Genomic DNA, 25,755 nt, shown 5'->3' on the forward strand with positions numbered 1-25,755 from the left:
GGACTACAGATATATACTTTTGGTCACACATGTTTTTCCTTTTGCCATCATGCTTAATAGCTGTTCCCTGGTGTCTACTGTTGCCAAAATACCACTACATTCTTGTGCATTCTTCCTTGAAAGGCCACTTTAGATTTAATCCATGTTTACTGAAGGCTTGAAATAAGTTTCTAGCGCATCATGATCCTGGGAATTCTGACATCTAGTTTTGCATTACACGTTTCACCTGGTCCTTAAGCACTACTGAGGGCTAACCAAGAAAGTAATTTCACAGGGACGTGTCTTTTTTAATAGTTTTTTAAAGCATTATGATAAACAGATCCATATTTTAAACATTGGCATTTTCACTTTCAATTTGAATGACTTTAAGCAAATTACTTATCCTCTGTGAACCTCAGTTTCCCAATATATAAAATGGGGAGAATAGTACCTGCCCAATGACATGAAGGTTATCATAGATTAAATGAGATGAATACACTACCGCACTCATAGAAAGAGTTTAGATTTTAGGTTATTTTGTTGTTGTTAAGATAAAATAATTTATTTGATTAGTCACAGCAGGAAAATTTTTGAGCAGTAATTAAATGAATGATAAAACTCAAAACTAGGTAAATTCAAAAGCCATTAAAGCATGAAGTATATATACATGATTCTTTTATACTTTAATATTCATACATTAGCAAGATGGTAAAACAATAAAAGGTTAAATTAAAGGTAAAAATAATTTGTATGTTATTTTTTAATTCCCTTAACATAAAACCTTCTCATCCAAGGCATTCTCTGTGGTTTTTTAGGCAGCAGACTGTCCTGGGAAGCTGTTCATCTTCCATTCCTCCCTGCCAACTGCGGAAGCACCAGGGAAGCTCAAAAACAGAGATGACAAAAAATTGATCAATACAGACAAAGAGAAGGTACTTTATATGTCATTGCCTTTTGAGGTGTTACCGTAGAATGAAACACATTTCCCTGTGAGTGTGAACTCATTATAAATAAGACCTCTTGAAGATGTTATTTTTAGTTAAGGTGTGGCCCAGCTGAATGAGAGCGTGTCTTAATCTGGATTACTGGAGGCCTTATAAAAGAGGACCCCTAAATCATGAAGTCAGAAAGGAGAGGATGCCACCATGCAATGGGAGGTAATGATAAATGCCATGGAACCCCAAGGTTGTTGGTGGTAGTCAGCACCAGAACACCACAGCCTTTGGGGAGAAGGTGAGCCTTGCCAATATCTTGATTTTGGATGTCTTTTAGCCTCAGAACTAAGAGGTAATACTTGCTGTTTAAGTTAACTCATTGTGTGGTATTTGTGATTGTAGCTCTGGCAAACTAAGATGCATCTATATGACAGTTATTAAAAGGGTTTAAAAAAAGAGGAAATATGTTCTTCATGTAAGCATGGGGTCAGGGGGGTATTTTGCTAAAACTAATTTATAAGTCCAGGACTTGGTATATTATAGGAATATTTTGAATCTCAAGTAATTTAAGAAAGATTATATTCCTAAAAAACTGTCTAAAACTATCTCAATTAAACTATATCCCCAAACTTTCTTTATGTGTAATCTGTGTAGAAGAGATTGAATGTTAGATAAGACTGTTCTAGAAATGGAGGAAGTAGGGGGAAATGCAGAAAGAAGAGTAAGAGTAAAGGGAAAATTATCTATGCGGTGCAGCAGTGTCCCAAAATGTATTTACCAAATGCAGTGAATGTGGCAAAATGATAAAAGAGGTTGTTGATGTAGGAGGAGTGGAATGGGGTAGAGTGTGGGGTATATGGGTACCTGTTATATTTTTTAATGTAACATTTTTTGTCATCTAAGTATCTTCAAAAAAATACAATTAGGAAAAGATTAAAAAAAAGAGTAGAGGGAAAATGTAGACTGCACCATATGACAGCATTTCTTTGAGACAGAGGCCTAATGCAAGAGCTAGAGGTGCCTGCTCTGACAAATACTGCACAATGGGTTTGGCTTAAAGAACCTGAATTTATTGACTCATGGTTTTGGAGGCTAGAAGTCCAATATCATGGCACTAGGAAGGCTTGCTCTCCCCTGGAGTCAGTAGTGTTCCCTCATTACTCTCTTACGTGGTAGTCTCCCTCTCCTGTGGGCTAGTGGTGTTGCTAATGCCTCACCCCTGAATTTGTCAAACTTACACACCCAGGCATTGGGTGGGCACAAGTACAAGCTTCTCCTATGGATTGCCCCTTGAAACCTTATTGCAGGGCAGAAAATGTTTGCCTCCTGCAGGCAGCTGCATCCCCAAAATGAGGACCCAGAGGGAGCTGAACTATACATGCCCAGCTCCTTTTTCCAAACTTACCAAACAGATAAGTGCCTCCTCTTCTCACCTAGAAATGGGGAGCAGAGAGGGGATATGGTATACTTCTACGTGGAAACTGGGAGTGGGAACAAGTGACCCCAAACATAAATGACAAATGTGTATCCCTCTCTTGTGTCTGCTTCTCTTGTTTCCTCTGATTTCTGGCTTCTGCTGACTTCTGGCTTCTTTACATTGAGCCCATTTTCCTCTGTGTATAAGGATTTCAGCCATATGAATTAAGGTCCATCCTGATTCAATTTGGGCTCATCTCAAGAATCTTTGAAGATCCCATTCACTAATGAGTCCATACCTTAACTAATAAAGCATCCTAAAGGTCTTTACAGTTGGGGTCACACCTACAGGATGGAGCTAAGACTTAAACATGTCTGTCAGGGGATCATGATTCAACCCTTGACATAGGCCTTTGCTCAAACCCTCTGACAGTTGAGCAGAGGAGAAAAAGTCATGAGAAGGCTGAGTATGGAAGTAGACACCAAACTATTGGCCACAAGACATTGTACACACACACTACTGACCTCTCTGAACCTCATCTAGGTCTGTATTGTGAGGGTAACAATGCAGTAGCAACTTTCATAGGTATGCTTGAGGATAGAATAAAATCGTTTGAGTACAGATATTTTTTACATGACTTGAGATGAGCACGGACTAGGTACTCAGTAAATGGCTCCTGCACTGATGATGACCACAGCCCATTTTTTCAGCCTAGTTTGATATCTGGACAATATGTATTTTCATTTTAAAAATTCAATGAGAACTCAATAGAAATGTAAATGTTAAACTGAAGACATTTTGTGATTGTCTTTTTTTCCTTTTTTGCATCTTTTCTTTCAGCTACTTTTCCAGCCCCAAACAAATGTCTATGACTCCCTGGCCAAGGAGTGTGTGGCTCACGGCTGCTCTGTGTCACTCTTCCTCTTTCCCAGTCAGTACGTGGACATGGCCTCTCTGGGTCTCGTTCCTCAGCTCACCGGAGGAACCATTTACAAATACAACAATTTCCAGGTAAATGCCAGCAGTATGTTCACCTCGGTTTTCTAATTAATTTTGGAGATTAGCTCAAAGGTTAAGAAAGCTGTGCTCCCTTGTGAGCAACTGACAAATGTCCAAGAGCAGGTGGCAAACAACGTATAGATGGCTAAGCTATTGCTTTCAGGCTCCCTAAGTATTTGGCAATAGATTGAACTCATTCTGTCTCAGAGTTAAATATCAGTATAAACTTCTGTAATGGAGAAATAGATTTTATATAAAATATTTATAAGGTGTTGCTTTAAAAAGTGACTCAATACTTTTTTCAGTTATTGAGGTTTGGGAGGTCAAATCATTACACCCTCTCTTCCAAGCCTGAATGGAGAGACTGATATGAAATGATCAAAATGTCAGCACTATTATGGACCTAGGTCTGTGGGCTAGTGGTGTTGCTAATGCCTCACCCCTGAATTTGTCAAACTTACACACCCAGGCATTGGGTGGGCACAAGTACAAGCTTCTCCTATGGATTGCCCCTTGAAACCTTATTGCAGGGCAGAAAATGTTTGCCTCCTGCAGGCAGCTGCATCCCCAAAATGAGGACCCAGAGGGAGCTGAACTATACATGCCCAGCTCCTTTTTCCAAACTTACCAAACAGATAAGTGCCTCCTCTTCTCACCTAGAAATGGGGAGCAGAGAGGGGATATGGTATACTTCTACATGGAAACTGGAAGTGGGAACAAGTGACCCCAAACATAAATGACAAATGTGTATCATCATTTATTTGTATTTATCATAGATTATTTTTAATTACCTGGAGATACTTACATTGTAGATTTAGTTAAAGGATTTGTTAAGACTGAAGATTGCAAATGAAGTAAAATTGAAGAAGTTATAAGAACACTTTCCAAGGTTTCTGGATGAAAGTAGGCCTTTAAAAGGCATACTCTAGATAATTAGCTTTTAATAATCATATAGAATTCTAATTCTGGATATTAAAGCACAACAAAGCCTACTGTGCTGATCAATTTCAGCTCCTTTCCCAAACAGAGAAATAAACTTTATTTCTCACTTCCTAAAAAAGGACTTTTTATCTTAAATTCCTTATTGATATACCCTGGCATATGTGAGTAATACTGCCTTGCTAGAACCTTAGTCATGCATTCACATGGTCATTGGCCCTAAAGTGACTTAGCTTCAAAGACCATAGATGCACAGTAATGTAACCATCCAGGTTTATTGCTTTTTTCCTACTTTTTACAAGTTTTTGAGTTATGTACTAATCCTGTGTAATTTCTGATATAATAAAGGATATTTATTTATACCTCAACATAGCAATAATTATTACTGATTCCTTCAATATGCTACTAAAAAAGAAATACTGTTGTAATGCAGTGGAGGAAAGCCCTCTGAGATATAAGCAGGGAGCAAAGTATTATATAAAGAGTGTTAATTTTAGCTGATACTACTCATATTGCTCCACTTTTCTGTAACATTGAATAACACTCTAGCATTTCTTATATTTAAAACAGAAAAATTTTATTAGTACCTTCTATTCCGTGCTTTTGTAGAGAGGAAATGATAAACACAGTGACCAAGAACTTTGCAAGCATCCAATTGAATGTGAACAGCTAAAGAGATTATGATAAACATTGGGTCTACAATGTCTCTCTCTCTCCTGTGAGTTTGAAGAGGGCCAGGAGGAAGGATGTGTGTGTCTACTTCTCTTTCTTTTTTTATTATATTTATTTACTTATTTATTCCCTCGCTCCCTCCACCCCCCCCCCCCCCATTGTTTTTGTACTTGCTGCTTTCTGTGTCCATTCGCTGTGTGTTCTTTTGTGTCTGCTTGTCTTCTCTTTAGGTAGCACCGGGAACTGATGCTGGGACCTTCTGCAGTGGGAGAGAGGCACTCAGTCTCTTGTGCCACCTTGGCTCCCTTGTCTGCTGCATCTCATATTGTCTTTCCTCTCTGCGTGTCTTTTTGTTGTGTCATGTTGCTGCACCAGCTCTCCGCATGGGCCAGCTCTCTGCTCTGGCCAGTTCACTGCGTGGGCCTGCTTGCTTTCACTAGGAGTCCCCAGGAATCGAATCCTGGACCTCCTATGTGGTAGATGGGAGCCCACTCACTTGAGCCATATCTGTGTCCCTCTTTCATCTTTCTACTAGTATTGATAAGAGTTTCCTAAAGGACTTAACTGACCAGGTTGGATGGGAAGCTTTAGAAACTGGTGCTCAGTCTGCTTGGGGCACGCAGCTCAGTACTGTGCACAAGTGTGCACACAATTCACAAGTTGCTGAACTGTAAATTGTGAATAGGACTCAAATATGGTGAGAGTAGAGTAGTTAACAAGGCTGGGAGAAGGGATTTCCACTAATACTGTGTGTTGAACTGTCTTCCCACTTAGCTTCACCATGTGGTCAGATGAAATTGGTACAACCCCCAACTTCAGGGTCTTTCCCCAACTCTTTAAATGGGTGTTATGCATTAAGTCTTAAGTCTTGTCTCTTAAACCCATTTAGTCAGTCTCAATTTCCCGATTTGCAAAATAAAATTAATAACTGATAACTGATCTTCCCATTCAAATGTTGTCAAAGAAAATAATAGATGTGCATTTAACTTGAAAAGTTAAGAATCACTGTCGAAAGATCTCATGTATTCTCTAACCAAATAAAGATACGCACATATGCTAAATCAGGATTTTTAAGAAATTGCCACTTTAAGTGCTTTTACTGCCATCTGGTGGTCATTGTTCATGCTTTATTTTTTAGATGCACTTGGATAGCCAACAATTTTTGAACGACCTCAGATATGATATTGAAAAGAAAATAGGATTTGATGCTATTATGAGAGTTCGTACCAGCACAGGTAATTATCAAATATACTGTTTTCTCAGGTCTCTGTTGTATGATTGCTTCTTCTTCAAATTAATAACAGGCCAACAAAGACAATAACAGTAAAATAAGGAAAAGCAAAACTTCCTTTTCCCCTCATCCTTAGGTTTCAGAGCCACTGATTTCTTTGGTGGAATTTTTATGAGCAACACAACCGACGTAGAAATGGCAGCCATTGATTGTGACAAGGCAGTAACTGTGGAGTTCAAGCATGATGACAAACTCAGTGAAGACAGTGGAGCCCTAATCCAGGTGATATAAATGGTCAGAAGGGAGACTAAAATACCATCAAACATGTTAGTCTTTTCATAAAAAAAGAATAAAAATTTTAAAAAATTCTGTTCCTCCAAAGGCAAAAGTCATTAGATTAGGGAACTCAGTTCTGTGGTTTCTTAGTACTCTAATTCATATATGCTACTTGATGTGAAGTAACAATGACATGTTATTGCATGAGAAAGATCCCAGTAAACTTGTGTTCAGTATCCTGGGCATCAGTAAAAGAGTTTTCCAGCAGTGTTTAATTCTTTCAGGCTTCAGTCACCAATTCACTCATTTGTTGCACAATCATATGTTAAACACCGTTTAGCACTTTATCTTATTATAATCAAGTTGAAATAAGGTTTGGTTTTATAGCAAATAAGATTAATTAGAAGACATGGAGACTTTGAATTTAAACATGAAAAATTATGTCTAATGGTCATAGTGTTCAGATACTACCAGTAAAATGCTACATAGAAACCCAGTGTATGAATTGGTCATTATTCTCCCCTTAACTTGTTGTTTACTCTTTAGCAATAATGGGGGTAAATCTGTGGAAAAATTTAGATGTGTTTTAGCTATGCACACTATTCTGTAAATGCAAATAAGATCAAACTGGCTTGGGAAGATATGTTAACCAGAAAAACCTGTGACCTCTGTGTTGCCCTGCAGTGTGCCGTGCTTTACACGACCATCAGTGGCCAAAGACGACTTCGAATTCACAATCTTGGTTTAAACTGCAGCTCCCAATTAAGTGATCTCTATAAGAGCTGTGAGACAGATGCCCTTATTAACTTCTTTGCCAAGTCAGGTAACTCTTTGCTTGTCTTCTGGTAGGTATGCTTGGCTAGTAATTCAGACAAGACTTGTTAGTTGAGTCAGGAACTGCAAAATACTGTGGTGGCACAAGACTTTGGGTGAATAAATTCAGAACTTGTAAAAATAAAGAGCGGCAGGGGATAGTTAGCTTCTCTAACTCTAGATTAATAATGGGATAACTCAGTTCAAGCCCCTACTATACAGATTTATTTAAAGTGCTCTTCCAAGTGGTGGGGTGTGGAAATGAGTTGAAATTTAGGTGATAGAGACTCTTAATATAATTTGTGAATGTGCCCTCTAGCTCATAGGGATAATGGAAAGAAACTGTCCCTAAATGTCATACTGAACTCATTTATCCATACCATAAGGATGAAATGGGATGGGCCCCAAGGCTGATGAATTTTCCTTAATTTTACTCATGAGATTCAACAGCAAGATTTAGAAGAAGCAGCCACCCATCCTATCGGCATTCGGGGCATCAGAAGATGGCAAACTGGCCTTTCTTTTCTCTGTATGTAGAGTTCTAGTTCTAATAGTCTAAGGAAAAATCTAGGCCAAATACCTGCCTATTGTTGTAGGTAGGCTCTTGTTCTCCACTGGATAGAACATAATAATTATTCAAGAAGAGACAATTAGCAAATAAATTTAACATTTTTAAAAGTTGTTTTTAAAAAATTTTTTTAAGGAATGATTTTCTGGGCTACAACTTTGATGCCCTTTTCATTGTTTTGTTGATATAGCTTTTAAAGCAGTTCTACACCAGCCCTTGAAGGTCATCCGGGAAATTCTGGTTAATCAGACTGCCCATATGCTGGCATGTTACCGAAAGAATTGTGCAAGTCCATCTGCAGCAAGCCAAGTAAGCTATCTATTATACTTCTATTTTAAAGTGTGGTACAAACAACTACCTGTTGAAGGATTGTGAGGCTCAGGCACTTCGATGCTCTACAGTAGACCGTACAACCAAGAAGTTTGAGAATGCAGGTTTTTGGGGGCTATGGTATTTTTACAGCTAAAATTAAAAAACTTAATGGCTCTAAAAGATGCCTGAGCCAAAAAACGTGTGCATTTATTGTGTTCATAGTCACTGCAATATGTATAAACAAAAGGATGCTATATGTAAGAAGGGTCACAGTATAAATAGGACTTTCTTTTGCATATGAATATGGACATTTTGTTGTGAAATACGTATGCTTAAATACTTTTTAGGTGTGCATATCAACAAAGTTGACATGTGCTAATGACAATAATGACATTTTTATAAATATAAGTATAATTTTTTATATAAATATTGGAATTTTCTTTATTTTTAAGACTATTAATATGAAGAGTTTTGAAGGAATTATCTCTAGGCTGTCATCTAAGAATTTGAAATTTTAGCAGATCCTTTAAATAAGCCTCATTAGCCTCTCTTCTGTAAAAGAAAAAGGGACCATAAGGAAACTTTCCTAGGGAAGAACAGACATTTGTATTCATGTAGATGGGGAAATTCCTAGGGTATTCACACACATACCCAAGAAAGATGCATGCGAAGAAAATACCAGGGCAGCCCCTACACCTTGACCTGAAACTATTCTGTGAAATCATTGTATGGATAAGCTCTGAAGGAGAGTGCTCTCCCAGGTCTATCTGCAAAGACCAGGAAAGATGTTCACTTTTTCTCCTTTCCTCCTTTTTTCTTTCTTCTTTTTTTTTTCTTCTTTTTTTGTCATTTCCTGTTTCCTGGCATTCAAGGAAAGCTCTGTCATACAAGCTTAGATACAAGCTTAAGGAACAGATATCTCAGATTCAGAATTTCCATCATAATAAATTAAAATATCCAAATGCCCAGGATTAAACAAAAGATTACAAAACATACAAAAATATAGGAAGTAATGGCCCAGGCAAAGGAGAAAATTAAAATCCTTAGAAACCATCAGTGTGGAGGACCAGACCTGGGACAAACCAGACAAAGTATATTCAGAGAGCTAAAGGAAAATATGAGCAAATAACTAAAGAAATCAGGAATACAGTAGATGAACACAAAGGAAATATCAGTAGAGAAATGGAAATTATGAAAAGTGTCAGGAGGAGACATACCTAAAGAGATGTCAACACACTTCAGTACAGGTGTTGGGGTTATCAGCAAAAGCTTGAGACACAAGCTTTGATGGAAGGACGTTTAACTCAATAGAGAAAAGACAGAGCAAGGTCAGCTTCACTAGCGGGTGTCAGTTCCCCATAGCCAGTGGGTCTCAATCCATGGCTGACACAGGGAAATGTTCTGTGCATAGCACCCACCCCATGTGTTTCATGTGCTGTTACAGTAGAGGAACCCTGTTCCCTCCCCGTTAAGGACAGATATACCATTGGGATGTGAACTGAATGTCGTAAAACAGGCCCACCAGAGTCAGACTGTTCTAGTGAATGTTTATGTATGGTCAGGACAACAGAGGAAGGAATATACTACCAGTCCCCTTATCTACTTAGCATTTGTTTTACCTTGCCAGGCTGACACACCTGGTCCAGAGCATAGGATGTAGTTATGGGGCCCAGGAAAAAGTGGCAGGCCATGTTAGTATTGCCCCCTAACACTAAAAGGAGCCAAACAAAGGTGAAGACCACAGTAACAGAATTTAAAATTTCCTGATGGATTCAATAGCAGATTGAAGTTGGCAAAAAACAATCAGTGAAATTGAAGATACGGCAATTGAAATTATCCAGTCTGAGGAGCAAAAGAAGAAAGAATGAAGAAAAGTAAATAGAGTCTGAGAAATCTATGGGATACCATCAAGAGTACCAATATATGCATTTTGGGAATCCCAGAAGGAAAGAAAACAGAAAGAGGCATAGAGAATATTCAAAGAAATGATGGCTGAAAACTTCCCAAATTTAACAAAAGGCATGTGCATATGCATCCAAGATGCTCAACGAACTCCAAAGAGGATAAACCTAAATAGACCTACACCATAATACATTATAATCAAACTGTAAGAGACTATGCTGAAAACCATATGAGAGAAGCAGTATGTCACACACAAGGAAGCTTCAATATGATTAAATGCTACTTTCTCACAGAAAACCATGGTGGCAAGATGGCAGGGGGATGACATATTTAAAATGCTGAAAGAAAACAGTTGTCAACCAATAATTCTTTATCTGGTAAAACTGTCTTTCAAAACTGAGGGAGAGATTAAGGCATTCTCAGATAACCAAATGCTGAGGAACTTTGTAACCATAAGACCAGCCCTACAAGAATGCTAAAAAAACTTCTGCAGGTTGAAAGGAAAGGACACTAGACAATAGATCAAAGCCACATGAGAAATCAGCATCTCCAGGAAAACTAGCAAAACAACATGGGTAAATATAAATGTCACTGCTATCATATTTTTGGTTTATAACTCTCCTTTTACCTTCCTACATAAATCTAAAAGGCAAATGCATAAAATGTAATGATAAATCAGTGGTTTTGGAATCATAATGTATATGCATGCAATTTGGGATAAGAACTACATAAAGGTGGAAGAACAGAGAGGTATAGGAATGTAGTTTGGGTATACCATTAAAGATAAGTTGGTATCTAAGCAAATGAGAATGTTAAATTTAAGATCTATGGTAACTACAAAGATAATATCACAGAATATGCAAGCTTATAGAAACAGAAATGAGAGTACAGGTTGTTAGGGGTGGAGTGCAGGGATAATGGGGGAGTTCATGCATAAATATGTGTAGGGTTTCTGTTCTGGGAGATGGGGAAGTTTTAGTAGTGGAAGGTGGTGAGGGTGCTGCTGAATGGTATGCTTGGGAGTGGTTGAAATGGAAAAGCTAGTCATATAGAGGTTCCCACGATTTAAGGAAAAATAGAATAAACAACAGAAAAGACAGTGACAATTAAATGAAATACATGATCCTGGACGGGATCTAATAATGGAAGAGAAAAGGCATAAAAAGACATTTTTGTGACATTGAAAAGCATTTGAATATAGACAATGAGCTTTATATCAATGCTAAATTTCTTTTTTTAATGTTAAATTTATTGAACTTGGTAACTGCACTTGAAATGGTTATATAAATAAATATCCCTATTAGAAAATGAACATGGCAGTATTGTGTTCAAGGAACTTAGTATATACAACCTATACTCAAGTGTTCAGAAAATTGATTGATAAATAGACGGGCTTACTGATAGATTGATAATAGAATGATACACAAATGTGGCAAAATATTAAAATTGATGGCTTTTTGTATCTGAGGGGGTAGGGTATGTTTCAGTTCTCTGTATGGGGTTTAAATTGTTTTTATAACTGTCCTATAAGTTTGAAAATATTTCCAAATAAAAAGATTTTTTAAAAGTGGGTACTGAAAGGACATCTGAAACCCCACCAAAAAGTAAGTCTTCAGCAGCAAAAATAATGCAAATAAATTTAGGGACCAAATACTTTTCTGGGTTAGGAAGGAAAATAAAATAGGCATATTTATTTGCTAGGTCTTTTTCATAAAAATTCTTTTCCATGCTGTCCAAGTGATAAAAGTTGTGGTCATCCATTCTTTTATCTCCTGTGTTGATAATCACATGAAGCAACTCCTGAATCTTTTAGTATTCAGTCCTCTCAATTATTCATAAGACTTACCACTTTACTGAACTCAAAATATCAGAACTATATCACAAAATGTACTTGTTTAGTTTTTACAAAGCTCGTCAGATACACCTGGAGTCTAGCTTGGATATAGTTCAATCACAAAACTTTAAACCCCAGTTTTACTAATTTGTCTTAGAGCTCTGGGAACAATAGTATGCTGTCTCTGGAGTATCTCACACTTCATAAGGAGTAATTGAAGGGGAACAGGTACAGTTAAGGTGCTCTCAGAAAGTTTAGTTGCCAATGTTAAACAGATTGGATTCAAAGACCTTAAGTTAAAAACAAATCTGTTACATGTTTAAGGGGGAAAAAACTTCAAACCTGTCCATTCCTTTTGGTTTAAAAGTTAAAAGCTTTGTCTCTACTACTAAATCATCCTCTTTAAAAATTTATTTCTGGGTTAAAAACATGTTGCCACATTTTCTCTGAAAACTCTGTTAGGGATTATTTCATTCTTTTTATGATATTTTTCTTTCTCCATTAGCAAATTTCAAGTGCATCACTTAAAGTCTTTTCAAAAGTATACCTTCAAATCAAAGATATAATGCCTTAAATAAATGATATAACTTAGATACCCAATGATTATCCACTACAGAGTCTGTAAAATATAAAGAACAGAATATTGTTAGTAACAATAATATAGTAAAATATATCCTTAAGTAAAAACATAGAAGAGCTAGGCTTCGGGATCTCTACAGAGAATGTAATTTCAAAATAAATGACATCCCACAGTTTACTTGTAAGAAATAATATCTTTGGAGGAATTCCTAAAGGAAATCTATTTGACTATAGAACCCAAAGTTTCCTTGATCCAAGAAAAACCATTACAGAGCTGCATACTTGAAATATATGATTCTTGATCTTAGTAGAACTGCTTTTGATGAATGGTGAGGGTGGGAACTGGTTTGTGGCAAGAGAAGTGCTTACAGCAAGCACAAAATTTAAGAAGGCACTCACTCCATGGCTTGTCTGAGAGATGCTATGTTAAGACATCTAACTAGAAACAATGGTATATAAATTTTTAAGGTAATATAAGAAGGTAGATTCTCTCTATCAAGTCTCTCTAATAATTCACTCTTCTGAGCTTAAATATATTATATCAAATGGTATACAGTGACTTCAAATGGCAAGTCAAATAACTTCAGCAGCAGAGTAATTGTTTTTTTAATTCATTACTGCTGTTATTTCAAAGCACAAAGAAAAGAATTCAGAATCTAACTGGACTTATATTGATTTCCACTCCTTCCACATCCACACCCTTTCTTCCCAAGAATAATTTAGTTATTTATAGAGGCAATTGGAGAGGTGTGAGAGAAAGGTTTTTTTTAGTGGCAATCTTGCCATTTTCTTCTCTGCCTTGAAAACATTGAATAAGACTGTTTGCTAGTCTTCTTTCAGTCTTTTGCACCTTTTTTTCCATCATCATCAGTTCTCCTTCTTAGTTATCTCCTCTGTTTTCTACCTTTTACCCCCTATAATCCAGCCTCTTCTAATCAGACTTTGTAATCCTGATGGCATCATCATGAGCCAAGCTCAGCCCCTTTGTGGTATTTAAGACAACAGATTTCTAAACTGTCTTAATATGACCTGATAAAAGAGAAGCAATCAGTGAAATTGCAAAGTGGTGTTAGAAAATTGTATGCACATGTTTCTACATGGGAATATATATTATTAATCCATAATAATATATAAGATGTCTAACTTGTAACTAACCCAGAAAGTATTGAGGCCACATGTTTCTGGAAGATGACCAAGATCTCATTCCTACATCTTTTTATCATAATTTTCTTTGTTTGAGAAAGTAATCCAGTACCCAGAGTTGTCAAATGAAAACTAGAGAAAAAAATGGCAAGAAGAAGATAAAGATATTTTACTTCTTTCAGGAAATATATATTTAGCTGTCTTGGTTCTTTGAAAGTTATTAGAAGTTAAGAGAAAAAAACCCTGCAAAGTAGAATCATTCTGAAATACGTTTGCCTGAACCAGTTAGAAAGTTCAATCTGTTTTACACATTCCTTACTTAATAGATCTTGAGAAAAGCCCAAGATGTAAAGAGATTTAGACTGAAGAATAAATCATAACAGAACCCTAGGGGAAATTTTCTTTTCAGAATGTATTCTGATAAGTAGATTTTCTTTTTTTACCATTAATATAGAAAGCAAAAAAGATTTCATGAATTTATAACCAGATATTTCAATTAATCAGTTTGAAAATTATCATTATTTCCTATGTTTTTTCGTTTGAATATTCATTGACCTGCTGCTAAATGGAAGGAAATGAAACTCAGATCAAACTTGATTAGCCATTCTTGTGAAACTGAGTTGGGAAAAAGTTAAACAATACAAGCCATTATATAATTTTTTTTTAATCAATAAAATTGTATGTTTCTAGAATTGCAGCCTTGTGCTATTATTTGTGGCATCATGTTATAGTATGTATACTCTGAGATAGAGTGAGATCACATAAGTGAAAGTGGGGATAGAAAAGAAGGTACAGATGGATTATAAAGTAGAATTAAAAGAATTCATTTGCTAATTGAGGGTTAAGAAATAAATGAAATCTCATCTGGTAATTCTAATATGTAAAATAGGAAACATGAAGGAACAAGTTCGTGGTAATGTAGGAGTTTGATTTTGCATATTGCCATTCAGTAGTGGCATACCTAAATTCTTAAGGCATTTATCTGTTTTAGTTTGTATATATAATACTACAAACTCCTTATTTATCTGTTCATCTGTCTGTTCTCCTCAATGGGCTTTAAGCATCTCGAGACATGGTTTATGCCTCAGTCCTCCTTATGTCCTTGACATTTTGTATAGAACCTGTTACACAGTGGCAATCAATAAGTGATGAATTTGTGACTAACCATATGATGCCAGAAGAATATAAAGGAAGAGGTATCTCATGTTCTTAAACTCAAGGGATGGAAGTTGTAAATACAGGTTAGGAAATCATTTAATTTACTTTTTTTAATAAGCATGTCCATGGTGAGCAGTATGTGCTAGACACTATTTTAAATGCTTTACAAATTAATAATCATTTAATCTTCAAAACAACACCATGATTATGAAGTGGATTTACTATTATTCCATGTTCAGATAAGAAAACTGAGGACAAGAGAGGTTAAGTAATTTGCCCAAAGCCACACCCCTGTAAGAGGCAGAACCAGGGTTCCACTCTAGGTAGTCTGGCCTTAGGCTGTGCCATAAACCACTCTGCCAGGTGGCCGTAGCCTTAAATAGAATGAAAACAACTGCTCTTCTTTCAACACCTAATATGTGCCACTTACTCTGCTCTAGGTGCCTTACCTGGGATACCATTTAATCCCAGGTAAGATTTTTGGAATACCAAAAATCTCAAAGGCAAACAATGTTTGTATCTTACAGATAAAGCCCAGTGTTTTCTCAGTAAAGGTCATTAATATAAAACAAATGCCTTTTTTTCCCCCAGCTTATTCTACCAGATGCCATGAAAGTATTGCCGGTGTATATGAATTGTTTGTTAAAAAACTGTGTGCTGCTCAGCAGACCAGAGATCCCCACAGATGAACGGGCCTACCAGAGACAGCTGGTCATGACCATGGGCGTGGCTGACTCCCAGCTTTTCTTCTACCCACAGCTCCTGCCAATTGTAAGCATGCTGTGGGGATGCATTTGCTGGAAGAGTCTGGAATGGAATCATATTTTGTGCTTTTCTATATGTTATGTCTGAAACATTTTTGTTCTTAAGAAGAAATTTTAAGTCATGAATGCCTTCAAAATGTGTGGTGTGGGAATTAGAGCAGAGGCTCTTTGAATAAGTTGCATATGCACATCAGCATGTGCTCAGTATGGTGGGAGGGAGAAATTCAGGGATCCTGGTTTACTGAATTATTCAGATGATTGCTTTTCTTTTCTCATTCCCAAATGGGTGATCTTCATTTGATAGGTGGATTGAAAAGTCAGTTAACAGGTGAAGCAAGCTAAAATTCAATTTTTCAAGAAATCTACCACCTAACATTAAAGGCAACTTATCTGTGTATGGGATCTCTTTGTTCACATGAATTATTTGTTTTGTTTTTTTTTAAGATTTTATTTATTAAAAAATTTTTAAATTTATCCCCTTGTCGCTTGCTTGTTGTCTGTTCTCTGTGTCCATTTGCTGTGTGTTTTTCTGTGTCTGCTTGTCTCCCTTTGTTGTGTCATCTTGCTGTGCCAGCTCTCCGCAGGCATGGGCCAGGAGCTCTCCGTGGACGTGGGCTGTCAGCTCTTCCTGGGTGCGGACCAGCTTGCCTTCCCAAGCTGCAGGCGATTGGGCAGGCGAGAGCCCAATCGATTGAGCCACATCCGCTTCCCTGATTTATCTATTTTTAGATATTGTATGAATGTCTGTCACCACATTTAAGCAGAATGGTTGTGATTAACCTTGCCCAAAAGCAATCAGGGGTTTTCAAATCAACATATATTTGAAGATACCTGGGGGCCCTAATTGCCTTTGCCCTCAAAGAACATACATGTGGCTAAAGTATTCTACTTTTTAAAATCAGTCCTTCATATCTGGATGCCCCTGCACTCTGAATAGGCTCTTGTCTGAGGGAAAAGCAAAGGCTAATCAGCTTATTTCTAACCCGTGTTCATACTCTTTCTTGGGCTCTGATTGTAACAGTGCAATCACTGTTAAATTGGGTAAGAAATAAAAAAGAGCTGTTAATTCTTTCAAACAATATGAATGTAAATTATTACAACGGATGGATTTTCAGCTAGATAGGATTCCCAAAAGCCTAAAAATCAGAGAGAGAAATGGGCTATAAGGAACAAGAACATCACTCCACTAAATTCTTTTGTTAAGATCTCCTGTAACCAAGATGTTGCTGAATCCAATTGGGCAGTTCTCAGTCATTTTCTTTTTTGACTCGTCAGCAGCATCTGACACAGTTGACCACTGCCTCTTAAAGCACCTTCACGTGGTGTCTCCTGGCTTCCCTCCTACCTCACTGGCCACTCCTCCTGCCACCTTTGTCAGTTTATCCTGTTCACCTTGTTGGCATGTCCTGGGCTCAGTCCCTCTGTAGATTCTCTGTTCTAACTATACTCAGTACCTTGGGGCTCTCATCTGTTCTTATGGCTTTAAATGCCATTTGTAGACTGACAGCTCCCACATTCATATCTCCAGGCCTACTGTCACCCTGAACTCTGCATATATTTTTTTGTTCCTGTGGTCTACTGAGCATCTCTCCTTGGATTTGCACTGGGCATCTTAAACCAAGTCCCTGATCTTACCTTCTGAGCCTGCTTCTTCTGCAGTCTTTTCCATCTCCATTTATCACTTCCTCTCCTTCCAGGTTTTCACGCCAAATTATCAAAGTCATCTTGACTTGCTTCTTTCTCTCATTCACTACATCTCATCTGTCAGCAAATATGGCAGCTCTCCTTTCCAGAATACACAGTCTGATAATTTCTCACACCCTCTTCTGTCACCACCCAGAATGAAGCATAATCATTTCTCCCCTGGACTATTGCATTAGCCTCCTAACAAGTATTCCTGCTCTCACCTACCACCTCAGCCCAGTATGGTCTATATTACCATGCCGTCCCTTGTGTCTAACTTCATGCTTGTGTTACACACTCCTTTCTTACTCCAGTCCTTGCTGATCTTAAAAACCCCAGAGAGGCTCTTGTCTTGGGACCTTTGTGCTAACTAGCCCTTTCCCCCATCTGGAAGGTTCTTCCTCCAGATATCCTCGTGACTCCTTCACTCTTCTCCTCAGGTCTTTACTCAGAAGTTACCCTTTCAACGAAATTTTCTTGAGTACCTGATTTTAAATTGTGCCCCCAGCACCACCAGTACTACCACTGCCACCACCACGAAAATGCCTGTCCCATCTCCAGTTTCACTTCATAGCACTTAAAACCCTTTAAAATTCTATATATTTTGCTTACATGTTGTCTCCCTTTCCCTTCCCTAAAAAATAAAAAATAAGCTACACAAGGCAGGGATTATTGTTTAATATTAGAAAAATGCCTCTGACATAGTAAGTACTCATTAGCTATGCCAAGCAAGGAAGGGAGGGAGGGAAGGTGAGAGGTGGGCAGGCAGGCAGGAAAAATTATAAAGGGAGAGAGAAGGAAAGAGAAGGAAGGAATTTCTAACTCTCTCATCTTTGCCTACACAGCACATGATGGACATCAAGAGTGCAACATTCCCTGCTGCCGTTCGTTGCTCTGAGTCCCGTCTTTCAGAAGAAGGAATATTCCTATTGGCTAATGGTCTAAACATGTTCTTATGGTTGGGAGTAAGTAGCCCAACTGAACTGATCCAAGGGATATTTAATGTGCCATCTTTTGCACATATCAACACGGATATGGTAAGGATCTTTTTTTCATTTTTCTTGTGGTAATATACAAAATGTAAATTCTTAAATGCTTTTTGTAATTATATTACAAAGAAGAAAAACAATAAAGCATGTAGCTCTATGTAAGAAGGAGAGTATTTCATGTTTGGTGAATACCAGTAAGTGGCATAATGTTATTTGTATAAAGTGTTATCAAAGAACCATCGGACTTGAATAGAAATTGCTAACAAGTCACAGTCATTTACTCTGTGCCAGTCACTGCATGTAAACTGTTCAGCAACACAATTTCATTTCATTCTCCCAACAAATCAGTGATATGGATATTGTTAACATTTTATAGATGAAAATCAATTGAGAAAGTTCATTCAGGTAGCTAAGTGGAAGAGAGCTAAATTCTGGTGCGTCTCCAAAAGCTTATCCTCTGAGTTCATTCCTGGTGCTGAACTGCACACTCAGGAGAATATGCCAAAATCTTTCACAGGTGTTCTACTAAAACTAAGTCAGATTAATGTTAAAAATAATAATCCCACCAGAACAGGTTGAACTCTTCTGTTGTAATCATAACAAAAAAGATTGTGGATTTCAATGTTGAGGTGAATACAAGTGACTTTATTTTTACGGTTTCTGAACAAAAAAGAGCCATTAATTAGAATTTGAGAGTCAGTATTTATTGCAAACCTTATATGCAGACCATTGTTGTATGAGCCTCATTGCTGTGAAGGTTATAGCCTTACTCTGCTTGATGGTGGATTCCTTATGAATCCATATATAGATCTCAGCAGATAAAGTTTGGGCCCTGATGCCTCACTGTGCTATGGCAAGATGGCTTAAGGCTAGTGGATCCCCCAATTTCTGGTACAATTTAAAGATATATAAGCAAGATCTTGGAGGAAGGGGCAGGATTAAAATTCATGCCTACATAGATAGGTGGTCAGTTTAGATAGCTGCATATCCACTATGAATATTAACAATATATTTTTAATGGAATTAAAAAGTATACAAAGCAACGATATTCCATTCAGAGACTAGTTTTAAGATTAATAGACTAGAAATACATGGCTGTAAACCATTGAAATTAAGGTATGATTAGGAATGCAATTTTTTTAAACTAAAAAAAAAATTCATTGTGCAAAGAACTATGAGTCTGTTGAATGTTTTCATAAAATTTAGGAAAACCTCATCTTATGGATTGACATAATAAATCTTAAGCACATATTAACTGAATGGAGTGTACATTTGAAATAGCCAAAATCTCTCTACCACAAAGCAGCAGTTTGGTAGGTTTGTGTGTAGATCAGTATATCTATCTATCTATCTATCTATCTATCTATCTATCTATCTATCTATCTATCTATCTCTCTATCTCTCTATCTCTCTATCTCTCTATCTATCTATCTATCTATCTATCTATCTATCTATCTAATCTATCTATCTATCTATCTATCTATCTATATCTATATCTATCTATCATCTATCATCTATCTATCTATCTATCTATCTATCTATCTATCATTTATTTATTTCTCTCCCCACCCCCTCCACCCCAGTTGTCTGTTCTGTGTCCATTTGCTGCGTGTTCTTCTTTCTGTCCACTTCTGTTGTTGTCAGAGGTACAGGAATCTGTTTCTCTTTTTGTTGTTGTTGTTGCATCAGCTTGCTGTGTCAGCTCTCCGTGTGTGCGGCACCATTCCTGGGCAGGCTGCACTTTCTTTCGCGCTGGGCGGCTCTCCTTATGGGGCGCATTCCTTGCGCGTGGGGCTCCCCTACTCGGGGGACACCCCTGCATGGCAGGGCACTCCTTGCGGGCATCAGCACTGCACATGGGCCAGCTCTACACAGGTCAAGGAGGCCCGGGGTTTGAACCGCGGACCTCCCATGTGGTAGATGGACACCCTAACTACTGGGCCAAGTCTGCTTCCCAGTATATCTCTTTTAAACTGTATTCAAAAATAAACAAAAGAAAAAAACAAATGTTGGCCATTTCTTAAATTTTAGAGACAATGGGCACTTTGAAACATGTACATGGAGTATACTTATTTTATATTATTTATTGACTGAAAGTCTGCCTTAATCTCGAAGAATATACATATGGAATGAGTGTGAATATTTATGTTGAATTTCCTATTTTTCTTACAACTTCTGTGAAAAATATGGGCCATAACTTTTTCCTGAGAGTTTTGGCTTCAGGATGAAACTTTCTACCTCACCTTTTCTGAAGCTAATTGACAGATGATGTATTGGCTCTTAGGGTCTTCTTGCTGGGAAGTAATCATTAACATTTTACTCCTTGATGGAAGAAATCTGAGTCCTGAACTTCACATTCCTTGGAGGCCTGTGCATTTGGATTATCTTTTGTAGACCTTAACCAGGTTAAGGTGAAATTTGGGGCCACATTCTCCTTGTAAATTCAGTATATGGAAGGGGTAGGGAGTAGGGTATATTGGAATTTCTTATGTTTTTTAACGTAACATTTCGTGTGATCTCTGTATCTTTTTTAAAAAAGACAATAAACAAGAGTTTTAAGCTGAAAAAAGAATGCAGAGCTAACTGGTTCACTGATAGATATTTATGCCAAATAAGAATCAGTACTTTTAAGTGCATTTTTTTCACATTTTTGGTTTTCAGGTAAACGAATGAAGCCAATAGAATATGGTTTTAGAGTGATCTTTTAACATTCTAATAATCTCATATTGCTGCTTCTCTCTAAATGTTATAAGTTGTACTGTAACAAACTTAGATTTTCTTAAATGCAGACATTACTGCCTGAGGTGGGAAGTCCATACTCTGAAAAACTCAGAATGATAATGAATATTATGCAACAGAAGAGGCCATATTCAATGAAGGTAAGAATGAGATGTTGTTTTTTCCTTTCCTCACAGTGCTTTTTCATTTCATTAAAAGCCTTTCAAATGCATGTCTCCAATCCAGTCCAGTATTTTTGCCTCTAATCTTATCCATGTGGGTGTGCCCCTTGAGGAGACTACAGGTGTGTCACAGCTGCCCACCACCACTTCCAGGAATCCCCTTCCCTAAGACTTGCCACTGTACTTTCTGTATCATGCTGGAAAAGTGGTGGGCAGTTCACCTTCTGTCTGTGGAGACCCGTGGTAGAGTAGGACATTAATTGCTTTACCTTACTTTCTCCTGAGGCTGAACTACACTCCCTTTTCTATTTCCCATCTCAGATTATGACCAGACACATTATATCAGAGGAGGTTATACAGTGAGCACCATAGGAAAACCAAAAAAATAACCGAAGTATGTGGCAGCAATAGAAATGATACTGCACAAATAGCAATATGAACTTCCTCTCATTAATTGCCATAGAGAAATTAAATTCTGAAGAAACTGGAGCCTAAGATTCTTCTCTTCACTATTTTCCATTCTGTCTAGTCCCAGCCTGAGTTGAATCACTGGGGCCAGGCCACATTACAGTTGCTCTTTATGGACAAGAGCAGGGCTGTAGGGCATCTGGGAGAAGGTGGATAAAGCATAAATAAAAAGAAACAGCCTTGCTCAACATCATTAGCCACTAGAGAAATGGAAAATCACAACCACAATGAGATACCACTTACTAGCACATCTGTTATTTAAAAAATGGAAAATAAATGTTGGTGAAGATGTGGAGAATTTTGGAACCCTCATGCATTGCTGGTGAGATTGTAAAGTTATACAGCCTCTGTGGGAAACAGTCTGGTGGATCCTCAAAAAGTTATGACCCAGCAGTTCTACTTACATGTATATACCAAAAGAATTGAACAGGGACTCAGATTTTTCCACTGTACTTTCTGTATCATACTGGAAAATGATACAGAATCCATTAACAGCATTACTCACAATAGCTAAGAGGTGAAAAAAAAAAGATAAATGTTATAAAAACATACAATGGAATATTATTCAGCCATAAAAGGAATGACATTTCTGATACATGTGACAATATAGATAGATCTTGAAAACAGTTAAGTAAAATAAACCAGGCACACAAAAAACAGTATTATATGATTCCACTTATAGGAAATACTTAGAAAATGCAAATTCATAGAGACTGAAGTAGACTAGAGGTTACCAGAGACTAGGAGAAGTTAATGCTTAATAGTTACTGTTTCTGTTTGGGTGATGAAAAAGTTTTGGTGTGGATGGTGGTGAAGGTAGCACAACATTATGTATGTAAATAATATTACAGAATTATACACTTAAAAATGGTTAAGATGGGAAGTTTTATGTTATATATATATATATACACACATAATACCACAATAAAATTTAAAAAGAAAAGAAAGGAAAACAGCCTTGGCTTCAGGCTCACCAGGCTGCAAATCTTAAACTCCTTAAAGAAATTTCCATTAAGAGGCTAATTTGCTTCTGCGTACCTGCCTGTACACACTGCAGAGTTTGGTGCAGAGTTCCAGTGCCACCTCCCAGACATCTAAAAGCCAAGACATCACTAACATCCAAATCCACATAGTTTTAGCTAAACTATAGTAGTAGCAATAACAAATACTGTTATTAAAGTTTTATTTTTATGAAATCAGCAGAAGTTTACAGATATCAGCCTATGGCCCAGATCAAAATATAATAAGGAAGAAAACAAGCTGTGGTGACACAATTATTCTACTTGGTAACTTAAAAGCTTATAAAGCAAAAGTACGGTGGTTTTGCCAGAAGTAGAGGGAATGCCCTGATTCCTCTTCATTATATGTGAAGCATTGCCTTGCACGTGAGGCTCAAATAACCCCACTTGTGGTCCAATAAATATGAAATTCTGACCAATCAGATCATCTACTCCAACTTCCTCAAACAAGAGTAAAGGGGTGGATAGAAGGGCTCAAAATGTTTGTGACAAAACTGCCCTCTTCTGGGATTCTACACCATAGGTCTCTTTCCCCTAGAGCAGCACTGTCCAATAGCATGAGCTACATATATAATTTTACATTTTCATATTTAAAAAGTAAAAATTTCATTTTAATATATTCTGTTTAACCTAATATATCCAAAATCTTATCATTTCCACATGTAATCAATCAGTATAGACAATTATTGAGATTTTTTTTTTTGTTTTACATTTTCTTTTTTCACATGAAGTCTTAGAAATCCATTGTGTACTTTGCAACACATCTCAATTCAGACTAGCCATATTTCAAGTGCTCAATAGCCATATGTGACTGGTGGCTACAGTCATGGGTAGCACAGCCCTAGAGAATCACTTTCTCCCTTATGCATTGTACTTCTGTAATGTTTGAAATCTACTCCCTCTTTCCACCACCTCTGCCCTAATTCTGACACTGACCATCTCCCACCTAGACAATTCCAACAGCTTCCTATCTAGTTTCCCTCATCTCGCTAATGTCTTTTACTTACTGCTGCCCGTTAACTCTCTCTCTTCATTCTTCTGCACCTTCACTGGGTGGCATTTCCTGTCTTAGTTTGCCAGGCTGTATGACAAATACCACACAGTGGGTTGGTTTAAATGACAAGAAATTACTGACTGACAGTTTCAGAGGCTGTGAGTCCAAAATCGAGGTCTCGACAGGCTGGCTTTCTCCAGAAGTCTGTAGCATTCTGATGCTGGCTTTCCACTGTCCTTGGGGTTCCTTGGCTTGCATCTCTGCTCCCTGGCCCTAGTGATCACTCTCTTTGGGTCTCCTCTTCCGGTGCTACTGACTTCCAGCTTGTACTTCCTCTCTGGCCTTCTCTGACTTCTGGCTTCTGTGTCTTTCTCTTTCCAAGGCCTCCAGTAATAAAGATTAAGACTTAGACTCTCAATCAGTTGGCCACACCTTAAGTAAAAATAACATCTTCAAAAGGTCCTATTTACAAATGGTTTTACATCCATGGAATGCAGATGAAGATTAAGAACATGTCTGTGTTGGGTACATGATTCAGTCTACCACACCTACAAAGCCTAAACTCATTGTTATGGTAATTTGTCCTTAACTCCCTAATGCCTTTTAGAAACACATCTAATAATAAACACGCCATGTCTGTGTTTTTGGTCCATGGTATCCCTATATAGGATGTTCTCTAACCCCTAATTCTTAGGGAAATCCCATCTCTCCTCTAAAGCTCAGATGATAATCTCTACAGTTGTGAGCCTTTTCCTTAGCAATTTGCTCATGTTTTAATTTTGCCACTTAACAATTGTATGTTATGGGCTTTTTGATTTAGGGGTCATTGTCATCTTCCATAGCCTCTAACATAATGGACAGTCTGTTTTTGGTGGAATGGAGCACACAAACTTGATTCATATTAAAAAACTTTTATAACCATCTATATCTTCTTGGTTTTTTTTCCCCCAGCTCACAGTAGTAAAGCAGCGAGAGCAGCCAGAAATGGTTTTCCGACAGTTCCTGGTAGAAGACAAAGGACTTTATGGAGGCTCCTCATATGTGGATTTCCTGTGTTGTGTTCACAAGGAGATCTGTCAGCTGCTCAATTAATTGAACTTACTCTGTTGTTGATGTTGCATTTCTAAGGAGATAATATCCTTCTTGGTGCCTAATTCTCCAGATGATAACAGAGTTAGTTTTGATTTGTTCATTTTCAGAATAGCTTTCCAAGATGGCATTTAGAACTTCAGCTTTGGTGCTCAGGTATAAAGCCAATGAAGATACAATTGTGTCTTAAAGGGAACAGTCTATTTCTGATTGCACAATTTTTAACTTTTAAAACAGATATAGTTTGCAATTCATGAAAGTTATAGTTTACAGACTGTAAACATTCTCAATTTTCTTTATGCTAGACATATAAATTATTTTTCAAAATGTATAGATTTGAGGTAAAAATTATCTTGGTTTCTCTCCTGTTTGCTGTGAGAGGAAAAAAAAACCTTTACATTATTCCTAATTTTTTAAAACCATGTAACCCCATTGAACACACTTTTTCAACTTAAGGTTTGCAAAGCAGACTTTTAATAACCTTTGAATCTATCTGGTAGAACAATTTCTGTTCTACTTCTTCCCCCCCCCCCATAATTATGTATGTTAAAACTTTTTCAGTTGTTTGTCTATACAACTGTCTTTATCAATATTCTTAATGGTTCTTTGTACAATTTGACAGTTTCTACCTGTATATAATGGATCTTAACCAGTATCAATAAATCGCTTCATATACTCTTAGCGTATTCATTTTAAATGTATTTTCAGATTTCAAAAGAAATGAGTAATATTCATTGTCTTGGCAAAAGTTGTTTGGATGTGTTCACTAAGAACAAATCAGGAAAAGAAAAATCTCTTTGAGGAGTGGTGTTAGGTAATAAGTAAATCAAGGAAATATTACAGTATAGTTGAGAAAAGCATTTAAAAGTTCTCTGTGTCCTTGTGGGCAAGATAAATAGGAACAGGCTCATCAAATGACTGTTATTAATGGATATAAGCCTAGCAGAACAGGTTTGAGTGGTATTGTATAGGCACCTGTCCTGTGTCTGTCCTGTATTGGGCAAAATAGTAAACGTAGTAAACCAAATCAATGATTTGGTTTGGATAAAGAATAATTATAATTGCTAAAGTATTGGCTACATACACTGCAGT

The 25,755-nt window shown here is 37.2% G+C and overlaps 1 protein-coding gene across 2 annotated transcripts in view; it reads left to right on the forward strand.

Moving 5' to 3' along the window:
• Positions 1-25,338, forward strand: part of SEC24D (SEC24 homolog D, COPII coat complex component) — a 108,593-nt gene extending 83,255 nt beyond the window's left edge. For both annotated transcript variants that reach the window (XM_004479041.4, XM_004479040.3), the window contains exons 14-23: positions 795-911; positions 3,172-3,342; positions 6,080-6,176; positions 6,309-6,454; positions 7,133-7,271; positions 8,020-8,138; positions 15,349-15,528; positions 18,050-18,241; positions 20,983-21,072; positions 24,526-25,338. In XM_004479041.4, the coding sequence (XP_004479098.2) occupies positions 795-911; positions 3,172-3,342; positions 6,080-6,176; positions 6,309-6,454; positions 7,133-7,271; positions 8,020-8,138; positions 15,349-15,528; positions 18,050-18,241; positions 20,983-21,072; positions 24,526-24,666 (1,392 nt within the window). In that variant the 3' untranslated portion in view covers positions 24,667-25,338. The remainder of the gene's footprint in view (positions 1-794; positions 912-3,171; positions 3,343-6,079; positions 6,177-6,308; positions 6,455-7,132; positions 7,272-8,019; positions 8,139-15,348; positions 15,529-18,049; positions 18,242-20,982; positions 21,073-24,525) is intronic.
• Positions 25,339-25,755: the final 417 nt, after the last annotated feature.

Source organism: Dasypus novemcinctus, chromosome 1, assembly GCF_030445035.2.
Source record: "Dasypus novemcinctus isolate mDasNov1 chromosome 1, mDasNov1.1.hap2, whole genome shotgun sequence".
Lineage (NCBI taxonomy): Eukaryota > Metazoa > Chordata > Mammalia > Cingulata > Dasypodidae > Dasypus > Dasypus novemcinctus.